At 42.5% G+C, this 20,114-nt stretch overlaps 1 protein-coding gene across 4 annotated transcripts; it reads right to left on the bottom strand.

The window, feature by feature from the left end:
- Window positions 1–6,877: 6,877 nt before the first annotated feature.
- On the bottom strand, window positions 6,878–19,239 carry LOC126399954 (uncharacterized). Of its 4 annotated transcripts, none has more exons than XR_007570938.1 (5): window positions 18,939–19,239; window positions 15,137–15,256; window positions 9,487–9,628; window positions 9,034–9,153; window positions 6,878–7,736 (listed from the first exon to the last, which is right to left on the bottom strand). XR_007570938.1 is itself a non-coding variant. In XM_050060319.1 (4 exons), exons 1-4 carry the CDS (start codon window positions 19,022–19,024, stop codon window positions 7,353–7,355), a joined length of 732 nt encoding a protein of 243 aa, XP_049916276.1. In that variant the 5' UTR covers window positions 19,025–19,225; the 3' UTR covers window positions 6,878–7,352. The 4 variants fall into 4 exon arrangements, 2 of the variants coding, with proteins under 2 accessions (XP_049916276.1, XP_049916277.1); XR_007570937.1 differs by having other exon boundaries at window positions 15,137–15,207; window positions 18,939–19,232; XM_050060319.1 differs by lacking the exon at window positions 15,137–15,256 and having other exon boundaries at window positions 18,939–19,225.
- Between the last annotated feature and the right edge of the window lie 875 nt (window positions 19,240–20,114).

The following is a 20,114-nucleotide window of genomic DNA, read 5'->3' as shown; positions in this document are numbered from 1 at the left end:
AAATACTGTTTTCATTGGGAGGTTTGTTCAATAACATTTGAATTAAACTTTAACAGCTGATGACTTGAAAATTATGCTGACTGTCATTTGCATCGACTATTTAGGAAAATCAGAGAAAAATATCATTTGCATAATAATTTGGAACGCGGTGTAATGTGACAGATTTTGTCTTTCGGTGTAGAGAGCGGCTGCAGTGCGCTGTCAAGTTGGCTAAAGAAGCACTGTCCATCTCTCAAGTGAATATGAAAAAGAGGTTTGACAAAAAAGCAGTTAAGCGACAGTTTCAGCCTGGTGATACGGTGTTGATGTTGCTGCCCACACCTGGTGCTGCGCTCACTGCACGGTTCTCAGGTCCATATGTGGTGGACAGGAGAGTCTCTGAAACCGACTACGTCATTCATACACCAGAGCGAAGAAGGAAAACCCGTGTGTATCATGTTAACATGTTAAAATCTTATCATTCCAGAGGTACTGCTGGGAGAGAGCCGCAGCCCTCAGAGGTCAGGGTGGTAGGGGTTTCTTCCTTGGTGGAGATGCAGCCGGAGGAGACAGACTTGGTGATGCCCTGTGACAGTCATCGGTGTGGTAGGCTGAGGAATTCAGAGTTTCTGTCTACAATCAATGATCATCTGTTGTATTTGTCAGTTCCCCAGAGGCAAGATATAATTAACTTGCTTAGTACATACGCTTCGATATTAGGTGATGTACCCACTCGTACCTCTGTGTTAGAGCATGATATTGATGTGGGCAATGCTACCCCAATAAAGCAGCATGCATACCGCTGTTCACCCGCTAAAAGAGAGGCGATGAGAGCAGAGGTAGCCTACTTGGTTGAGAACAGTTTCGCGAAGCCCAGCTGTAGTCCTTGGAGTTCACCCTGTGTAATGGTACCCAAGTCTGATGATACCCCCAGGTTCTGTTCCGACTTCCGTAAAGTTAATGCAGTCACGAAGACAGATTCCTTTCCTTTACCCCGGATGGATGACTGCACAGACAGGGTTGGTCCCGCGACCTGCATCTCTAAATTAGACTTGCTCAAAGGATATTGGCAGGTTCCTTTGACCCCCCGTGCGTCCGACATCTCTGCGTTTGTGACCCCCGATGCATTTATGCAATACACAGTGATGCCTTTTGGCCTGAAAAATGCGCCTGCCACTTTCCAGCGCCTCATGCAACAGGTGTTAGGAGATGTGCCTAACTGTAGTGTTTATCTTGATGATGTGGTGGTGTACTCCAGTGATTGGGGGAGCCACCTGTCTGGTTTGAGAGCAGTGTTTCAGCGCCTAGCCGATGCGTCTCTTACTCTTAACCTAGCCAAGTGTGAGTTTGGTAAGGCCATGGTTACTTACCTGGGGAAGCAGGTGGGTCATGGGCAGGTCCAGCCTGTTGAGGCCAAAGTCAATGCTGGTCTGTCCTTTCCAGTTCCCACCACTCGGCGTGAGCTTAGACGCTTTCTTGGCATGGCAGGCTACTATCGTTGTTTTTGCAAAAACTTCTCTACCGTTGTGTCTCCTCTTACCGGGTTGTGTAGCCCAGCAGTTCCGTTTGTGTGGAGTGATGAGTGACCAGGCCTTTAATGCTGCCAAATCCATCCTCTGTAGTGCCCCGGTGCTTGTGGCTCCAGACTTCTCTTGTCCTTTTAGCCTTGAGGTGGACGCCAGTGCAACAGGGGCCGGTGCAGTGTTGCTACAGGCTAGTAGTGATGATGTGAATCACCCAGTGTGCTACTTCTCAGCAAAGTTTAAGCGTCACCAGTTGAACTACTCCACCATTGAGAAGGAGACACTAGCGATGCTCCTGGCCTTACAACACTTTGAGGTGTACGTCGAGTCAAGCTCCTTCCCTGTTACTGTGTACACTGATCATAACCCGCTTGTTTTCCTGAACCAGATGTACAACAGTAACCAGCGCCTGATGCGTTGGGCCCTCCTGGCCCAGAGCTACAACCTGGTTATCCGCCACAAAAGAGGAGCAGACAACGTGGTGGCAGATACTCTGTCCCATGGGTGAGATCACNCAGTGGACCGCTAGTGCTCCTGGGAACCGTCTCACCACCACGTGTTTTAGTGTACCTCCTCGCAGTGTGTTAGTGTAATACCAGTGTGTAGTGATTTTCCGTTAAGTGTCTAAGATCCGGTGTTTTCTGAGTTGTAGGCTATTGATTGTGCATTGTCGTCCCTCCTTTTGAGTGGACTGTTTTCAGTTTATAGTTAGTTCTTATCATCCTCAGTTTTTGGAGGATCGTTTTGTGTTCGTGTTTACATTTTTGTTTAGTTAATAAAATATTTGGCTTACGTAAATCCTACCAGCGCTTCATTTTTCCCTCTCCGGTATGTATTGTTTATTTAATTATTACGGTTACTCCTGAACTTCCTAGACAAGTTGGAACGTAACAATCCTACTATCCTACTATTAAATGGAGAAACCTCTGTCCCTCCGTCTGTCCCATCTGTCTGTCATCATCCGTTTTCCTCCTCACTGCTTTGACCTACTTCTCTGAACTTGCACATAGGCTTTCATCTTGGTCATGTGCAGACAGCCATGATGCCGTTTTTGCATTTTTCCCACATTTCTACTGTTTATATTCGCGTTTTTGTCCACTACCCATTCATACTGTGAGCACCATTAGCAGCGCAAGCTGCGCATGTGCGGGTCATGTGCAGACAGCCACAATGCCGTTTTTGCATATTTCCAAGTTTTTGAAGCAAGAGCTTACCATTGTCATGACAAGGAATAAACTAGTCCCTTTTACAACCTAGCCAGTTACAGTAGTCACAGTAGAACGAGATGAGGCTCAATTAACAAAGCGAAAAGTAGCCTATTAAAAATTAAAATTAAGCTTGATTTAGGTCAAAATTATTCCACAGTGTGGTTATTGTTTATAAAATGATCGGACCAAGTAGTGAGTCGTGACCCAGTGTGCAGATAGGCCATCAGATTACCAGGCAATGATAGACATTTGCTAAATTGATTAGGTTAAATAAGAGACACAGCTACTAAATAGGTGATCATTTATTGGTTCATTAATTCATCAATTTAATTGGTTCATTTCTATTTCAAATAAAGCAGATAACAAAATGTAACAAGCAATAAATATCAATTTAATTGGTTCATTTCTATTTCAAATAAAGTAGGCTATAAAAGATAACAAAATGTAATGTAAGTGTAATGTAACCCTTCGACAAGCAATAAATAAGTAGTCTATTAACAATTTGGAACAGGTTTAGCCTTCAGCCACCAATAAATAAATAAATAGGCTTAATAGGCTAACAATCTGAAACAATTCATGCCTTCAACCAGCACACACAAAATAAACTATGCTATTAGTAACAATTTAGAATAATCAGACAAAAAAATAGGCTTCATTTCGATTTTTCATGCAGTGAAGCTATGAGCAAATAATCAACAATTAGTCAAGCATTTAAATGAAATTTCATGTTCCCGTTAATGGTGCAATTTGTGAACGAAATAGGCACGTTTGGTTTATTGGTGGGCTGATGAACTGATTGGCGATGCGTCACGGTGCTTGTGGAGGTATGACAGGACAAGATCTGGCTCCATGTCTTCCTCTCCGTTACGGATGGGACCCAGTAGGATTTGAGGCTGGTCTCACACCGGTGGCCTGTCACAAACATAATCTGGCGACCCTCTCGCCCCGCGTCGGAGAGCCGACTCACAGCAGTGCTCCGCAGGCTGTGGTTTGTGTAGATCCAGGAGAGGGGTGTGGAGAGACTCACCTGAAAAAAATAAATTAACTTGAATAAATAATTTGGGGAAGAGAAATTATTGATGATTTTATCAGCTTTAGTGTGTGCCCAAATATCTCACCTCTTCACAGATCATTTTGAGCATATTCCCGAGGTAATTCACCCCCATCGGCTCCTGGGTGTACCACACTTGAGTGGAATTAAGCTGCGTGTCCAGGATGCGCCTCGGGTGGAGATAGAAAGCCTTGGCGTCGTCTGGACATCTGGAGATGTAGCTCTTAAAACTTTGAACCGGACACAAGGGATTCCCAGGCAGGGCAAACATGAAACCTCTCAGATTTTCCTTGTTCAAGGCGGTGGGATCTTTATGATTTTTAGTCTCTGGATTGTGCGCCAGGCTAATATATTCCACACCATCCTCATCATGCAGTAGAGAAAATAATGATTTCGTCAGTTGCCGATTCCCTTCTCAGCCCCTCTGTGCAAAGCAAAGCTGGATATCAAACCAGACCTTCCTCACCAGGCCAGCAGGAGTGTCGGGAGACAGGATGGCTGAATTTCGGATCATCTGCAGGTCAGACTTGGTTATCTGAGCCCATACCGTTTCAGCATTGCTTTAAAAACAGCATTGCTGGATTTGAACTCTGTATCACTTATTATGTTGAAATGTGATACGTGGCGGTTAAAACCAGCTCTGATACTCATTAAGCTAGCCACACTGTACTCACCGCCAGGTTTAGTGGACTGAACCGAGGCATAAAACTCGCGTAAAATGTCATTAAGCATGACTGCCGAGTATGTATTCAAATCCGTGTTCTTTTTATTTTGGCAGAGAAAGTCCGTCAGTATCTTAACTGCCCATTTTGTTGTCTTTTTTGTATTTATCTCATCTTTCTCCTCCTCTATCATTTGAAGCTCTTCAGGTGTCAGTTCCTTGTGTCGTTTTTCGCTTGATTTTTTTCTTTCCTTCTCCATTTCTTTTTCTTCTGCGGCATCCCATTCCTCAAAATCCTTGTACTCTCCAAATAAGTTAAAAGAAATGTTAAAATCAGCCATTTCTGTTTGTTTTTTCCCTCTGAAGTTGTTTGACAGCTGCAGTGTTTTTTTTTCCCTCGGCAGTTGACAGTTTGACAGCTGCGCTCGTTAATGTTGCTATGGTTACAGGCTGGTTAGCGGATGAATTTAGACAGTTATAAAGTTTAGCCGAACTACGTGTGCATTAAAGGGTTTTAACACATACCTGCCGACCAATCAGAAAAGAGTATTCACCCAGACTATGGTATAATAATATTTATTACACAGTGCATTTACAGTGCTCTGATTCTGCATCTCCTCTAATATACTGTTTTTGATTTATTATTCCTCCATACATAACACATCCCCAGGTATGGATGAGTTTAATGTATTTTTGATGTTGTATAAGGGCAAGTGAAATGGTTTTATGGGAATGTGTATTATAGTTTGTTGATATCAAAAGAATGAACAGAAAACATTCATTTTCAGTTAAGTTTAATAAAAGACAGACAGCCTGCTGAACAAACACAACTAATGTCTCCTGTTTCATGTGTTTTTCTGTGTTGTAAACCATTGTTTTCTATCCTTTCAATTTGATGTCAGCGACCTGTGCCCTGCTGGCCTCATGAAAATAAACCACAGTATGCTTAGAGCAATGAGAGTAGGCCTAATGTAGTTTCTAGTGTTCCTGGTATATTTCTTGCATAGATGACACTACTGAAGAGCACTACTGGTGCCGGCAGCAGGGCTACAGGTTGAGAGTGCACCCCCCCAAAAAGGGGCCCCTGCTCAAATTCTTTGTCTAGGGCCCCCGAAAGTCTCGGGGCTCCACTGAAAACACACATTAAATATGGCTTAATAGAGACAATTTGAAAAACAAGTACACCAATTGGCTTCACTACAACTCGCAGCATTCACAGACAAACACTTGTGTTAACAGGGTTGCCAACTCTCACACATCTGGCGTGTGACACACGCATTCACCTTCGATCTCACGGTCTCACTCTGCCCAACCAATTCTCAAGCCAGCGACGAACACTGGAAAAAAAGCTGGCAGCTGAGTATTTTAAATTAATTTCAAACAGCCGGCGCACCGGGTGGGCGGAGTTGAAGTTTGCAGCCAGACTTCAGAGAGGGGAGAGGAGAGGAGAGGGGCAGACTCCACCTGACCGGTGTACCGGTTGAGTGAAATGGAGTGCAGCCAAATGTTTCTGTGGAAAACTACTCTGATTGGTGCGGAATCCATATTTGTGCTTTGATTGGGAAGCTCTAGTCTCACTGTCAGCCAACTACGCTGTCATGTTGTGGTGTGAATCAATCGCACAGACGAGACGTGTGCTGCTGGGCAGTGCTGCTATGTGTTAAAGGGGAACTGATGTTTGTTTTTTTTGTCTAAATGAGTGATAGGATGTTCAATATTTGACAATTCTCCAGTACGAAGCTCGGGCTGACCTGCCTGCAGCCCGCCCGCACGCAGCGCGCGCTATGTTAAAAGGATATAAGTGTCCCTTATATTAATTTGATATAAATAACATTGTAGAAGTCTTTGTTTTTAAAAAAGAAAATAAAATATAATTTCACTCGTAGGTCGCCATTGTTGTTTACGTCGCAATACAGTGTGGGTAGTGACATCAAGTGGTTGCATCCGCTGTTTCTGACTTCTTGGTAACTGCGCGAAAAATGTCAGCTATTCAGCCATTTCAATTTGAACCCGAGCGACAAGCTAGCGAGGAGGACAACACAGAAAATATACACGTAGAACACAAAGACGTAGTGGACGAACAGAGACATGAGGTGCGAGTGGGACAAAAAAGCTGGTGTCAGTGCGTAAACTACATCTCCATGACAACCCAGCGAGAGAGCGTGTGTTGTCAGGAGCTTCAATTTTTGTCAGCAGCTGTTCAAGGTACCGTATGGTAAAACGTCATCCAATATCAATGATCTCAGAGATTAGCATCCACCACTGTCGTATGCTTTATATGTTGTGATACACAGTAAAACACACACTCAGTTTACGTGGTGGATGCATGGCTGGCTGGGTAAAAGAATCCGCAGAGTCTTTCCTTCATGTGCCGTTGCTAAAAAAATAAACGTCTACCCTGAACCAAGTGGCATCTACACAGGGTTTCAGGAAGTAGATATTGATAACATAGAAGTTGATGAATCATGGAGAAATTTTAATGACTTATAATGTTGAAACAGCTATGAAACATTTCTGAATGTTGTAAATAAATTATATGAATATCAGCAGAGATCTCTCGTTTGTTTTTTGATTTATTAATGATCAGATCTGAAGATTGCTTTAGAGGATTTTTTTTTCAGATTTGAATATTGATGTCAAAAATACATACTATGATATACAGTTTACATCATCTTAGCATGACAGACATCACATGTAGTAAATGAAATATTAGTAAATGATGGTAAGTAAACTGAAACTGAATGTGTAAACATTCCTCTGCTGAGCTCAGGAATCACTGGATCAAAGCTGATTTCACTTTAAATTCAATCAAACGGATATAAAACAATTCTTAACCATTACAAAGTTCCTTTTAATGCATTTATAAAGAAATTGAGATCAAACACTTATTCATTATGTCACATAGAGGTCCGATTAAACATTTTGATTTCTTAAACAAAAAACAGGAGCCAAGGCAACTCTTCTCTGGTACAAAAACACCTACATGTTTCGGGCAGGACAAACATTTTGATTTGTAAAGTTACACAAACTCTGCTGAAATCTAACTGCTTTATGCGTGAAAACTGCTGTGTTTTAGAAATGATGTGTGATCTGGATGGTCTCTCTGGTGGAGCCATGATGTGAGTCTGGTTCAGTCTAATGTCCATGCCATGGTTTGAATCTGACACAGAGGAGAGAACATCTGCCACCATGGCCTTCATGTAGCCGTAGTCCTTCTGGACAGCCACTGGTTTTGCTCGGAATCTTTTGTGGACCTTGCTCCATGAGATCTTGAACTTTGGTTCACCAACATTCTCTCCATCTTGAAGAGCAGCCTGATCAAAAACAGAAATATGAAAAATAGATTTAAATAGTTAGANAGAAGGGCTCCCACGCCCGGGATCGAACCGGCAACCCTCTTGCTGTGAGGCGAGAATGCTAACCACCACACCACCGTGCCGCCCCTCTTGAAGAACAGCCTGATCAAAAACAGAAATATGAAAAATAGATTTAAAGCCTGATCAAAAACAGAAATATGAAAAATAGATTTAAATAGTTAGAGCATGGCACTCATAAATACTTTATTCTATCAGCAAATAGAGCCCTCTGCTCTGCCGCTGTGTTGCTAGGGAAGGCTAAATATTATTGGCAGCTGATAGAGGAAAAATGCAGTACTTTCCAAACATCACTTTCAATATCTTTGGAGAGGACAAAACACTTGACATGTGGCTGGAAAATGACATGTCCCAGGCATCAAAGAAGAAGGAGAGCAGCGCAGGTCATAGAGTGCAGGGACTGACAGCCAACCAAGAGTAGACACATTTCTTTTTGCGCAGAGCATGTTAACATGTTTTAATTATCAATAATAGAAAGCCCGTGCACAGCTCATTAAAGTCGAGGTGCTGGTACTGTGGCAAGAATACAATTGTGAAGAAAAAAAAACACATAATTTGTGGCTACATACATACACACAAGACAGGGTTGCAGAGGATCAGGTTTAATTCGAGCAATGCGTTTCGCTTACAGCTTCATCAGGCTCATACAAAGCACAGGAAGTCATCACTATGAATAGGAAACTTCATTTGCATAATTAATTGAAGATAAGAAACAATATTTACAATATGTCAATGATAAAAGTAACCATTATACTATATAGAAAAAAACTACATAGAAGAATAATGACTATTATAATGAGAATTGATTATTCTTCTACAGTATGTAGTGTTTTCTATATAGTATAGATGCGTTGCTCGAATTAAACCTGATCCTCTGCAATCCTGTCTTGTGTGCGGTATGTAGCCACAAATTATGTTTTTTTCTTCACAAATGTTTTAATTATTAATTTACTCATTATTTAATGTTTTAATAATAAGCCAAAGTAGAAGTAAGCGGAAGGCTGTACAGGGTGTCTCTGTGTTGAAGCTGCTATTCGTATCTGTATAACCTGTTATGTATTTATTTATTTATTCATTAATTATTCTTATTCTGGAGGTTAAATTATATTTTTATTTGATGTGTACTGCTGCAAGCTGACTTCTTGTATTACATTTTGTTATGTAGCAGCCTGATAGTTCACCCACCTGTTCCCTGTTTGCATTGTTGTGTTATGTAGCAGCCTGATAGTTCACCCACCTGTTCCCTGTTTGCATTGTTGTTATGATCCAGAGCCGCAAGCATGGAGGCATGGATCATTACATCATATCCGAAATGTGTTCTCTGTGGAAGGTATTTCAGGTACATGGAGTGGTACACCTGAAACAAATTTGAATTTTAAGTTTAAAATAAGTGTGAGTGGGGTGTCAGTGGCTTAGTGGTAGAGCAGGCGCCCCATGTACAAGGCTGTTGCTGCAGCGGCCTGGGTTCGAATCCAGCCTGTGGCCCTTTGCTGCATGTCATCCCTCTCTCTCTCCCCCTTTCACGCCTGCCTTTCCTGTCCATTGAAGGCAAAATGGCCCAAAAAATATCTTTAAAAAAATAAATAAATAAATAAGTGTGAGTCACATCCTGGCACATTACTTTACATACACATACTGCCACATTATATTAAGGTGAAACATTTTGTCACACTTCTGTATTTGAACATACCTCTAGTGATGTTGTGTGGACGCACTTCGTCAGGTGACCCAGGTCTTTCAAAAGGCGCTTGTCTTTTACAGTCTTCACAAGTGCTTTGTGGGCCTCAGATCCTGGCTGTAACCAAAGCTTGCTTCTCTGGCATGCCTCGTGTCTGTTGGTAACATGGTGTATTACTGATACCCACTTCTCTTTCAACACCTCAGCATCACCCTCACAGGTTTGTGCACTCCACCGGAAATGATTTATAATAGATGGAATTCACTCTGCAAGGCCTTCGCATTCCCTCCTTTTCGCTGCAGCAGCCAGTTTTTTGACACTCCCTTTGCCACATGCCACGAATCAAATTCATGGGTTTTTTTTCTGGATTAGACACCCTCATTTCTTTCACAATTTGTGGATGTCAGTCTGTGGAGATCGTAGAGACCTTCACTCCATTTTCTTTGATGGTTTTAAGAGCTTCCTTGAAACCTCGAATTTCCATTGTATTCGAGCTTGACACTTGAGTGCAGCTTATTACTTTGAAGTCCACAACCTTCTGACTCTGCATATCTAATAAAGTGTATGTGCAGTATTTGGCTGAGTGGCCTGGAGAGTCACAACGCCCATCTCCACACAGTACAACTTCTGCCTCTTGTGATTTCATGGAAGTTAATACTGCAGTCTGTTCTTTGGTCCATGTTTTTTTTCATAACAGGAAACACAAAACTCCTTCTCAGTTTTGTGTATGTATCTTCACTTATTGTTTGAAGGTTCAAGTTGCTACAAAAACATTCAAATTTAGCAAAATGGATCCCACTGAAGAAAACTGAAGCAAAACAAACAAAAGCAAGGTTTCCTACCCCCTTGGTACCACTAACAGTCAGCTGAGACTGCCATCTGTAACTACAGCCATTTGCACGTGAGCTCCAGTGTCAACTGTGATCCTTCGTTTTGCAGCTCTTTCACATCTTCTTCAGCAATCAAGGAACCACACTTTAAACAGCACTGAATCAATTGTTTTAACTGTTCCTCAAAAACTAGAAAAACTCTGCCTTCTGTGTGAGTGTCATTTGAAGCATGTGAGTCCTGGGTTCTTTGAGAAGGCCCAGCCTCAGATGAACTTACGTTGTATTCTGGATCAGATGGTCTATGAGGCGACGGACTGTCCTCGCTACTAGGGCTGACCTTCCAATCCTTCGGCCCTCAGAACGTATTTAATTCGAAGCATTTGACAACGACACTGCAGCACAATCAAACAGATGCGCAGCTCAGAGCATCATTAGTGGCTCTGACACCAGACTCAGAGCGGACCGGTGGAACTGGAAAATGCATATTTTACATCAATAAAATCTATTTTATCATTATTTTGAGTCACATTGTTGAAAGAATTTAGTCGTCTGTGTTCAAGCAGGATAATAGCAGGTCTCCATTGTGCTTTCTATTTCCTTGTCAGAGATGTTTTCTTTTTTAATTACTACTTACGTTTTTCAAGTGATTTCCCAAATTTGTTGTTGAGTTGTGATATGCCAATTGCTTTTGGCAAATCTGGCACTCTGCTTTCTGGGGGTTGTCGGGGCATATTTTAAAGTGCAACCACACATCTGATGACCTCTTGGACATGTCTGCCAGCTCTAAGTGCGCTCGTTGTCAGTATCGGACTGGTGGGGGTTAGTGTTGCGTTTAAGGCCTCCCCCAAAAAAATGGAAGAAAAAGTGCCGAAGCTTCGAATTTTTTTTTTCCACAATCGAATCCTGTGCCATTGAACGAAGCTTCGAAGCTTCAAATTTTTTGGGTCAGCCCTACTCGCTACATTCATCGTCTGTAAGGAAAAGATCCAGGGAATGGGTGTCCTCTTCTTGTTCAGCCTAAACATGTTCAGCTACGTAAGCATGGTCCATGGTTACGAGCTGGCGCACATCTGCAGGCCACTGTACCGCTGCATCCGACGTGTCTTTAACATTATCCAGTCTCTGCATCGGCCTTACTTGAAGAGCACTGTACACTTACACTTACAGATTGAACGGGTTGAATGGGTGGACTGTCAGCTTCCTCCATAACCAGTGGTGTGTCCGATGGTTCACCTTTAGAAGCTACAGCAGCAGGAGCGGGTTCTCTGCGGCACAGGAGAGCATCCAGCGTCTCCTGTCTTTGGTGTTTTTTTTGCGCACATTTCTCTCCCCTCCCGAGGGCGTTTGTGACGGTTTGTATTTGTTCTTTTTAGTTTCACAAAACAAACAAATAAATCAGTTCATTTTTCAATTCAGTTCCTTTTGGTTTCTCAAAACAACAACAAAATAAATCAGTTCGTTTTTCAATTCAGTTCATTTGTCAAAAGAAAATCAGTTAATAAAGTGAAGAAAAAAAAAACGTCTTCCTACTTACAGTTCCCGTCAGTGTGTGTGTGTGATCTGCGGGCTGTGTAGGCTTTGTGGGTTTTTCCGGGAGGGTGTATGAATGCGACCGGATCAGCTGATCACGGTACTTTGTTCCACGTGTGTGTCCAGATGAGCGGATCTATGGCGTGAGGAGGTGAGTATGGATGTCGGTTGCGGCGATGAGGCCAACGGGAGGTATAACGGTCTAACTACGTTACTTTTCCCTCTCTGTTTCGCGCACAGAGCTCTGATGCTCTCACGACAGGCCCACTGCTCCACTCTCTCTCTTTCTCTCTCTCTCTCTCTCTCTTTTTGACTCCCGGATATAGTTTTTTTTCCCGCGAGTAGCGAGAGTTTCCGGTGGGTCCGGGGAAAATTGTCCGGGTTGTCACATGTTTAGACTCCTCATGTGAGAAAATTGTCGGCACGGCATTTTGTTTAAGTCGACGTTTATACCCAGCAGCACCAGTTAGCTCCTTTAGCAGCTGTGGTCGACTAAAGGCCTCAAAACCATCTGGGGAGAAGTTGCGAGAACAGAGCTGCGGGTCTTTAGGAAGTTCTGTTCATCCACAAGCACTTTCCCACTGCTTTCTCCTCTTCTTATCACTAGGAAACGTGTAAACTTAGTTCCCTTGTTGCCTTTCGACTGGACATTACATCCGAATGCAGCGCAATGTGGCATTTTCTCTGGAGATAGCGTCAGGTAGCAGCAGCCGGCAGGTAAACAACTCACTTCCTCAAAAAGAGTAACCGATCTACGTCATCACCCCAGCATGCATTGCGCGAGTAAAATAATGGCGGTCTCCGTAGGTAAAAATACGTTGTAAACATTGAAGAATTTTAAAGCAATGACAACATTTCATGTCTTTCTAACAACATATTTTAGTACAATAGAAAAATTGTGGCTTATTGAGGCCTACAAGTCTAAATAGTCGGGGTTCCTTTTAAATAACAGGGCGGCTGTGGCTCAGAGGTAGAGCGGGTCGTCCACCAAACGAAAGATCAGCGGCTCGATCCCAGGCTCCTCCAGGCTGCATGTCGAAGTATCCTTGAGCATGATACTGAACCCCAAATTGCTCCCGATGGCTGTTCCATCGGTGTGTGAGTGTGTTAAAACTGAGTAGCAGGTGGCACCTTGTATGGTAGCCTCGGCCACCAGTGTATGAATGTGTGTGTGAATGGGTGAACGTGACTCGTAGTGTAAAAAGCGCTTTGAGTGGTCACTAGATGACTAGAAAGGCGCTATACAAATGCAGGTCCATTTACCGCTGGGACAGCGTCAAACGACATCAAAATACGTCCACTAAAAGTGCTTTTTTTTTTAACACAGAGACACTCGGATTGTTAGTATAATTATCCGACAACACAATGGAAAGGAGAAATGAACGTCTATGTTTACCCGATTTTGAATTTGATGACCGCCCGTATTTATTTGAACACGGAGTACATGGATGTACACGGAGGCAGAGTTCATTGCAATTGAAGAGCAGACGAGGAGATAGAGGGAGCAGCAACAGGCAGAGGAACATGTCCGAATCCAGCTAAAAGGTAAACGCAGACGTTCATTTCTCCTTTCCGTTATGTTTTTGGATAATTATACTAACAATCCGAGCCTATCTGTGTTAAAAAAAAAAACACTCTTAGTGGACGTATTTTGACGTTGTTTGACGCTGTCCCAGTGCCCTATTATTTAATATAGTGCGCGTTCAGAGGCTGCAGGCAGGTCAGCCCGTGCTTCGTACTGGAGAAATGTTAAATACTGAACATCCTATCACTCATTTAGACAAAAGTAGATAGGAAAATAGGGCCCAGGTTGAAAAAAACATTAGTTCCCCTTAAACTATGTTCAGCAAACCAGCCAGCAAGAGGCAAAAAAACTTGCACAGTTTCTTCCAAACAAACCATGTAAGTTGAGTAATGCTGTTGCATGTAGATAAGTAAGGGATAATGTATAATGAGCCATTGACTGTTGAAAAATAACTCCTGCTGCGCGTCGGGGTTCCATTCCCCTGTAGGGAGTTATTTTTCAACTGTCACCGGCTCACTATACATTATCCCACTTAGAACATGGCTTACTACTAAAACATTCAGTGATGTGACACAAAATAATGATTAAAGCACGTTTTATTGATTCAAAATTTGCAAAAAGAAATTTGTCTGTACTCCTTATCCATTCATGTCCTGAAAATGCTGCATTTTGCCACTCCAATCCTATTTGGCCTGTGTGGACTAACATTAACTGATTTTGATGCTCCTCAGTCTAAGGCCGTTGCTATGGCGTCCCTAGCAACGGAGCAGCAGAGCAGTGGTGATACCTCAAGAAATATACACCGCAGAATTTTGTTGATCGGCATGGATAAATCCCGAAGTATAAATCCCGGAATGATAAATCACACACAAGACTTAAAATGCTATTTTAGTGGAAGCCTTACTGTCTTCACAATTTATTGTTTCTTATCTGTGAACTAAAAGTAAATACAAGCTCCGTTTCCCCTGAGGGAAATGGTGTCAGTATACAGCAACAGACAGGAGGTCTGCATCACTGCGAAGTGTAGTTACAATTCTGGGGAGGTGCACGTTAGGCTACAGCATAGGTTACGACGTAGGCTCCAAATCGACGTGAAACCTACGCGTCAATTCAACGCAGAACTACAAATTACATGTTAATCTGACAGGAACAAAACACAGAAGGCAGCAACTTAAGATGAAAAATATATATGTAATATAAAGACATAGAGACATGACTATCTGCTTCAGTAATAACTTTGTTGGTGATAAGCACTTAAAAGGCGAGATGGTTGGACCTCTTGGACAGCATTCAGTGGCTTTATTTTAGGTACTTCAACAAATGTTGGAAGTTTAAACACAATCACTTAAATGCTATTAAAACATATTCAGACCAGACATGAACTAATATTCAAACCATACTCTATAGCTGCACCACCATCTTGCTCATTCCTCCTGCTCACGTTATGTGCAGCAGTGGCTCAGTCCATAGGGACTTGGCTTGGGAACCAGAGGGTTGCTGCTTCAAGCCCCAACACAAACCAAATATGGAGTGTGGACTGGTAGCTGAGGAGGTGCCAGTTTGCCCCTCCTGGGCACTGTTGAGGTGACCTTCAGCAAGACACCAAACCCCAACTGCTTGGGTCAACTGTCCAAGAGGTTGATGCTAAGATGGTGCTGTGTAATATTTGAATGTAACGGCAAAAACAGCTGTTTAAAGAAATGACAGTGCATAAAAGTGGTATCTTTAGATAGGCCTGAATAACAAATATCAAACCAGGATTTAGATTCTGACATACCAACATGTTCTTATCCCAATACGTCACATATTGCATTATGCGTTAGGTATCCTCCAACGTCTGCTGTTGATCTGGAATGCCGCAACCAACACCGGGACATTAACAAAAGCACTTGGTTAGCTTTGGGCAAAAAAAGCATATGGTTAGGTTTAGAAAAAAACATCATGGTCACATGGGTAGCAAACAGCAGGTGAAAGTCCAGGATTTGTTGGATCAATCAACCACCCCTCCCACTGCCCTATAGGTACTTCACAGCTCTTTATATTACGTCATTACCGGCAGCATTTCAATCTGACGCCATCCAGCAGTGTATCATACTGGTGCGACAGGTGCTGTCCAGCTGAACAGTAACGTGTCATAACAGCGTGAAAAGTTCCATTCGGCCGCTTTACAAACTGACGCTGCCCAGCCATGTATCACCAGGCCGTCAGGGGGGGCCTAAGGGTACAGATGACCCTGGCCCAAGAGGCGGGGAGGTCATGACAAGCATCAAGTACAACAATTTATGTACTGACTTATATCACTGACAATACAAGTTATGTGTATTTACAAGATAAATAAATGTATTATTATCATTAAAACACATTTCAACATGCCATCTGATGCTCCCACCCCCTACACGTATTGTGAACTGGTGTAGTCTATCTGACAGTGGGGGTCAGATGCACAATGCAAAGAACTGCTAATTTAAACATGTGAGGTGGACTGCAACCTGACAAGCTACGTCAGAAAGCCTCACCAAATATCAGGGACCACTAAAGGAAAAGTCAGGGTACAGGGAGAACAAGACAATGAAAGGAGCAAAGAGGTGATGGACGAAATGGAAAAAATCATGTCAAGGCACAGCAGCTATGACAGACAGAGCTGCAGGTGAGGAGTGAGGCAAATAAACCCTACTTTATCAGACTTGATAAGGACACTGGTATCTTATTAAACTTGAGGACCTAAGGCATCCATTGGCACTAACCATATTAAGCTATCTTGTCAGAACGGGGGCCAAATAACACTGCAAAGTTACTCTAAATCTTGGTGAGGGAAAAATGAACAAGGCCATTTTTCAAAATTATTTCTGCATACTAGGGCCCCTAAACAGTCCTACAAGTACATAAATTGTATATGACTGGAAAAGTGAGACTTGACAGCCATATACTCTTTACACTATTTCAGTTTTGCACACAGTTGACCAATATCTAATTAAAGTGTATCATCAGTCATGATTTGATCCTATGATGTAACAATACCTTCAAGAAAAATAAAATAGGGGCTTTTTTAAGTTTCCCTCTTTTTTACCAGAGTTGTGTACGTTGTCCAAAACTGCATAGGCTACCACTCAAACCCCCAGTGTAGCGGATTTTTGACCATATTTACAAAATAGTCTAAGGGTCAGGAAAATAATTATTCAGACCTCCTCCTCCTGTAACTGACCCCTGACCTCTGTCTTTATTGTAGCCAGAAATCCTTTTCAGTCTAAAACTATATTCAAACCCCTCTCATTTATAAGCTGACAATCCAACACTCTACCTTTTAAGGGGCACCTACATGAAAATTAGGGCTGGGGAATATTTTGATATTATAAAGATTATCATGATATGAGGCTAGATATGGTCTTTGATTTTGGATATAGTAATATCCTAAGTGTTGTCTTGTCCTGATTTTAAAGGCTGAATTACAGTAAAGTAATGTAATATTCGTAACTTACCAGACTGTTGAAGCTGTTCTATTATTTGCCTTACCCGCTGAATCATTCTATCCACACTACTGATGATTATTCATCAAAAAATCTCATTGGGTAAATATTTTGTGACACATATTTTGTCTACAGTCAACACTGCAATATTGTTGCATTATTGATATTGAGGTATTTGGTCAAAAATATTATTTGGCATAATGTCTTCTGTGCCTCTGGAAAATAGCCCCTTACAGTGTCATGATGATGTATTTGGGGTTATCTAGTCTGATAGACTCGAGGTCTCACTTAAAGCCACTGCATACGCACAAAATGAGGCCTGAACGAGGTGTATGTCACTTCCCATGCAAAAGTTGTTATCTATAAAAACAAACTCAATGGTAGAATGTGCGCATCTGTACGAAAACTCTGACCTATGCATACAAACATTTTGAGACAAGGGAAGTGAAACCAGTCTAGGGCTGTACCCGACTCAGAATTATATCAGTCGAATCAGATTCAGTGTGACAGCAACATTCATGTAGTATAGTAAACAAGCTAACGGTGTAAACAAAGGATTGGAAATGGGCAACATTATTTTTTTCCAACACTAGATATCAAACAAAGACTGAGGCTATGTTGTTTTAAGTATCTGTGAGCTGTAAATTCACTACTTTTAGACAAAAGTGAGAAGACAATGTTATCTCAGAGCCTTAAGGTGGAGAGTTTCTCCTCCTCTGAGTCGCTGCTTCATGTCTGCAGTTGTCTGTACCTAAGAGAAGTGTGAAAGTCAAGAGCGCTCACTCTGCAGCAAAGCCAAAGACCAAAATGTCCCTAGAAGTACACAACACAGCACACTGACTAGAAACAAAAAAAAAACATTCTACAAATTTCTGAACCCATGAATGAAATATTGGAGGTTTTCTTTTACATATATCTCTGCACCTACACCAAACAGCGTTTCTTTATAAGCAACAAGCAGCATCTCCTATCTTCCCACCAGCTGAAATCACCACTGCTGCCAGTTTGACACCCGCTGGTAAGGATTGTTGAGCACCGGACTGTCTATGTAACCTACATTGTGATCTGTGACTCATCATGCTGGAGTGTATCTTACTTGTGTGTATGTTGGTGTTTATATGTGCCATCAAGGAGCTAAAGCCCATTTTGATCAGCTGTGTTTCTGGTTTAAATCAAAAGCACACAACCAAACATCCTCCTACAGTGACTCAGAATACATAAAGCAATAGAAGATTACTCTATAATTAATTGTAATTTATTATTAATTAAGAATTAATTACAGGGTGGTTCCCTCCCACATCACTTGACAATTTCATCAGTAGTAAGTTTCTGGGTGACAATAATGCAGCATAATGGGTGCAAACACATTGTCACAAGCCTTGATTCTCTTAAGGAAGCCACAATAATCACTGTGCTTTGGCCCAGTGAGCACTGAGACCAGCAGAATGGGTGCAAACACATTGTCACAAGCCTTGATTCTCTTAAGGAAGACACAATAATCACTGCGCTTTGGCCCAGTGAGCACTGAGACCAGCATGATGACCGAGGCAGTCTGGATGTAAACATTATGGTCTCTTATTATTCTCCAAGCATCCTCAGCTTCAGCATTCTGTGATGCTATGTCATGATGGTTCCCACCTGTAGTGTGTCCTTAAACTGCACTGACCCTGAGGAATCTCACTCTCACTGTAATGTAACAGAGCTCAGAGTGACAGGCAAACATACACACACACACACACACACACACAAGCTGCTGCATATACCTGACTGCCCCCAAAACACAGGATGCATGGTGGAGATGGTGATGGTGGGTGAGGGAGAGGTGCAAGAGATTGTGTTGTGATGAATAAAATAACATAATTATTCCACTTTCATATTCTAAACAATTTAGAACACAGCAATTTAGTCGTTTTCTGGAGATGAATGGGATAACGCCACACACACACCACCAGAACCCCAGCATTGTCAAGGCCTAATCGATCATGCACCGAATACACGAAAACGCAGTGTAATACTAGGCTATTGTAGTGCTGCTGTATAATGTAGCGAGTCACATACAGGTTAGTCAGGGTTTAGGTGAGGATACCGTCGATCCGGTTTAATTCTGTTACTCACCCTTCAGTTGGTTCCCATATGGGAGCTGTGCAGTCTGCCCTGTCAGCCCAGGCTGCTGGTAAACACACGGGATAATCTGATCGCATACTAAGGCCAGATAAGCCGGGAGAATCGTCTGATGTCGGTGTCCTGTGAAAAGCCTCCGTGCAGCCGTGTGACGGTGGATGTGGCGCCGCGCATCCTCCAGACTCCTCCGGCTCTGCGTCCTATTGTCTCCGCATTGCTCTGTCCTCTAGGATGGGAGGAGAGGCGAAGGGAGGCAGCAGAGGAGGGAAACAACACCAGTAGTAAGGTGAGGAGGGGGAAGAAAAACCCTCCCCTCGTCTCTGCTCTGGCCAATCGCAGCGCTGCTCCGCAGGGAGCCGCCGCTGCTCGCTGTCTCCATACAGACTATGCATTCAGGGGCAGTCGGAAATATCAAAGGGATGCAGGGGCGTCAGTTCATTAAGTGCTACACTGGTACAGGTCTGCTTTTAAAGCCCTTATCAACCACAACTGCCTTAGTTATTTTTTCTCCGACTCCGGCTGCTGCAAGAGGTAGCAAAACATCCTTTCTTTGCATAATTACAGTTTATTAAGTAGGCTAATTAAACTCACCTCAATATGAACAGTTGCTTCTGCCTCATAACCAGCCACAGCTCAGCCCTGAGCAGAGTGACCATCCGCTACTTACCAATCAACAGACTGCAGTGTTCACAGCTCCACCTTTTAGTACCAGAGCTGTGTGCTAGGTACTCAAACAGAAGGGGTACCAAAAATGGTAACCGTTAGGAACAGTTCCATCAGTACCATCCACAACTTTTCGTAGTGCAAACGGAAAAAAAGTCACCGAACTGAACCGTACCGTACTGTAATGCTCAGTGGAAATGGGGCTTAAGACAATAAATTTCAACTTCCACCTTTGACACTGTAACAGTTTAGCCTCCAGCTTTTATAGCAATGTCTTTCAGCCCTTAGCATCTTTAGCACATTGGTGAGTTTGGTCAATGAGTGTTGTAATTTGAGAAAGTTTACTATGGCTGGTGGGTGATGCTTCATTTCAGCTTTACTGTTTTCAACATGGAGGCCAGGTCACAAACTTTCTCATTTTACAGCTTAACAGTACAATGAAATTTTTTTCTGAAAACATCTGGGATGCAAAATAGGCAATGCAGTAGCATTATCTTAATTCATATT

This window comes from Epinephelus moara, chromosome 13, assembly GCF_006386435.1.
Source record: "Epinephelus moara isolate mb chromosome 13, YSFRI_EMoa_1.0, whole genome shotgun sequence".
NCBI classification, from domain to species: Eukaryota; Metazoa; Chordata; class Actinopteri; order Perciformes; family Serranidae; genus Epinephelus; species Epinephelus moara.
This window is presented reverse-complemented; position numbering and strand designations above follow the sequence as displayed.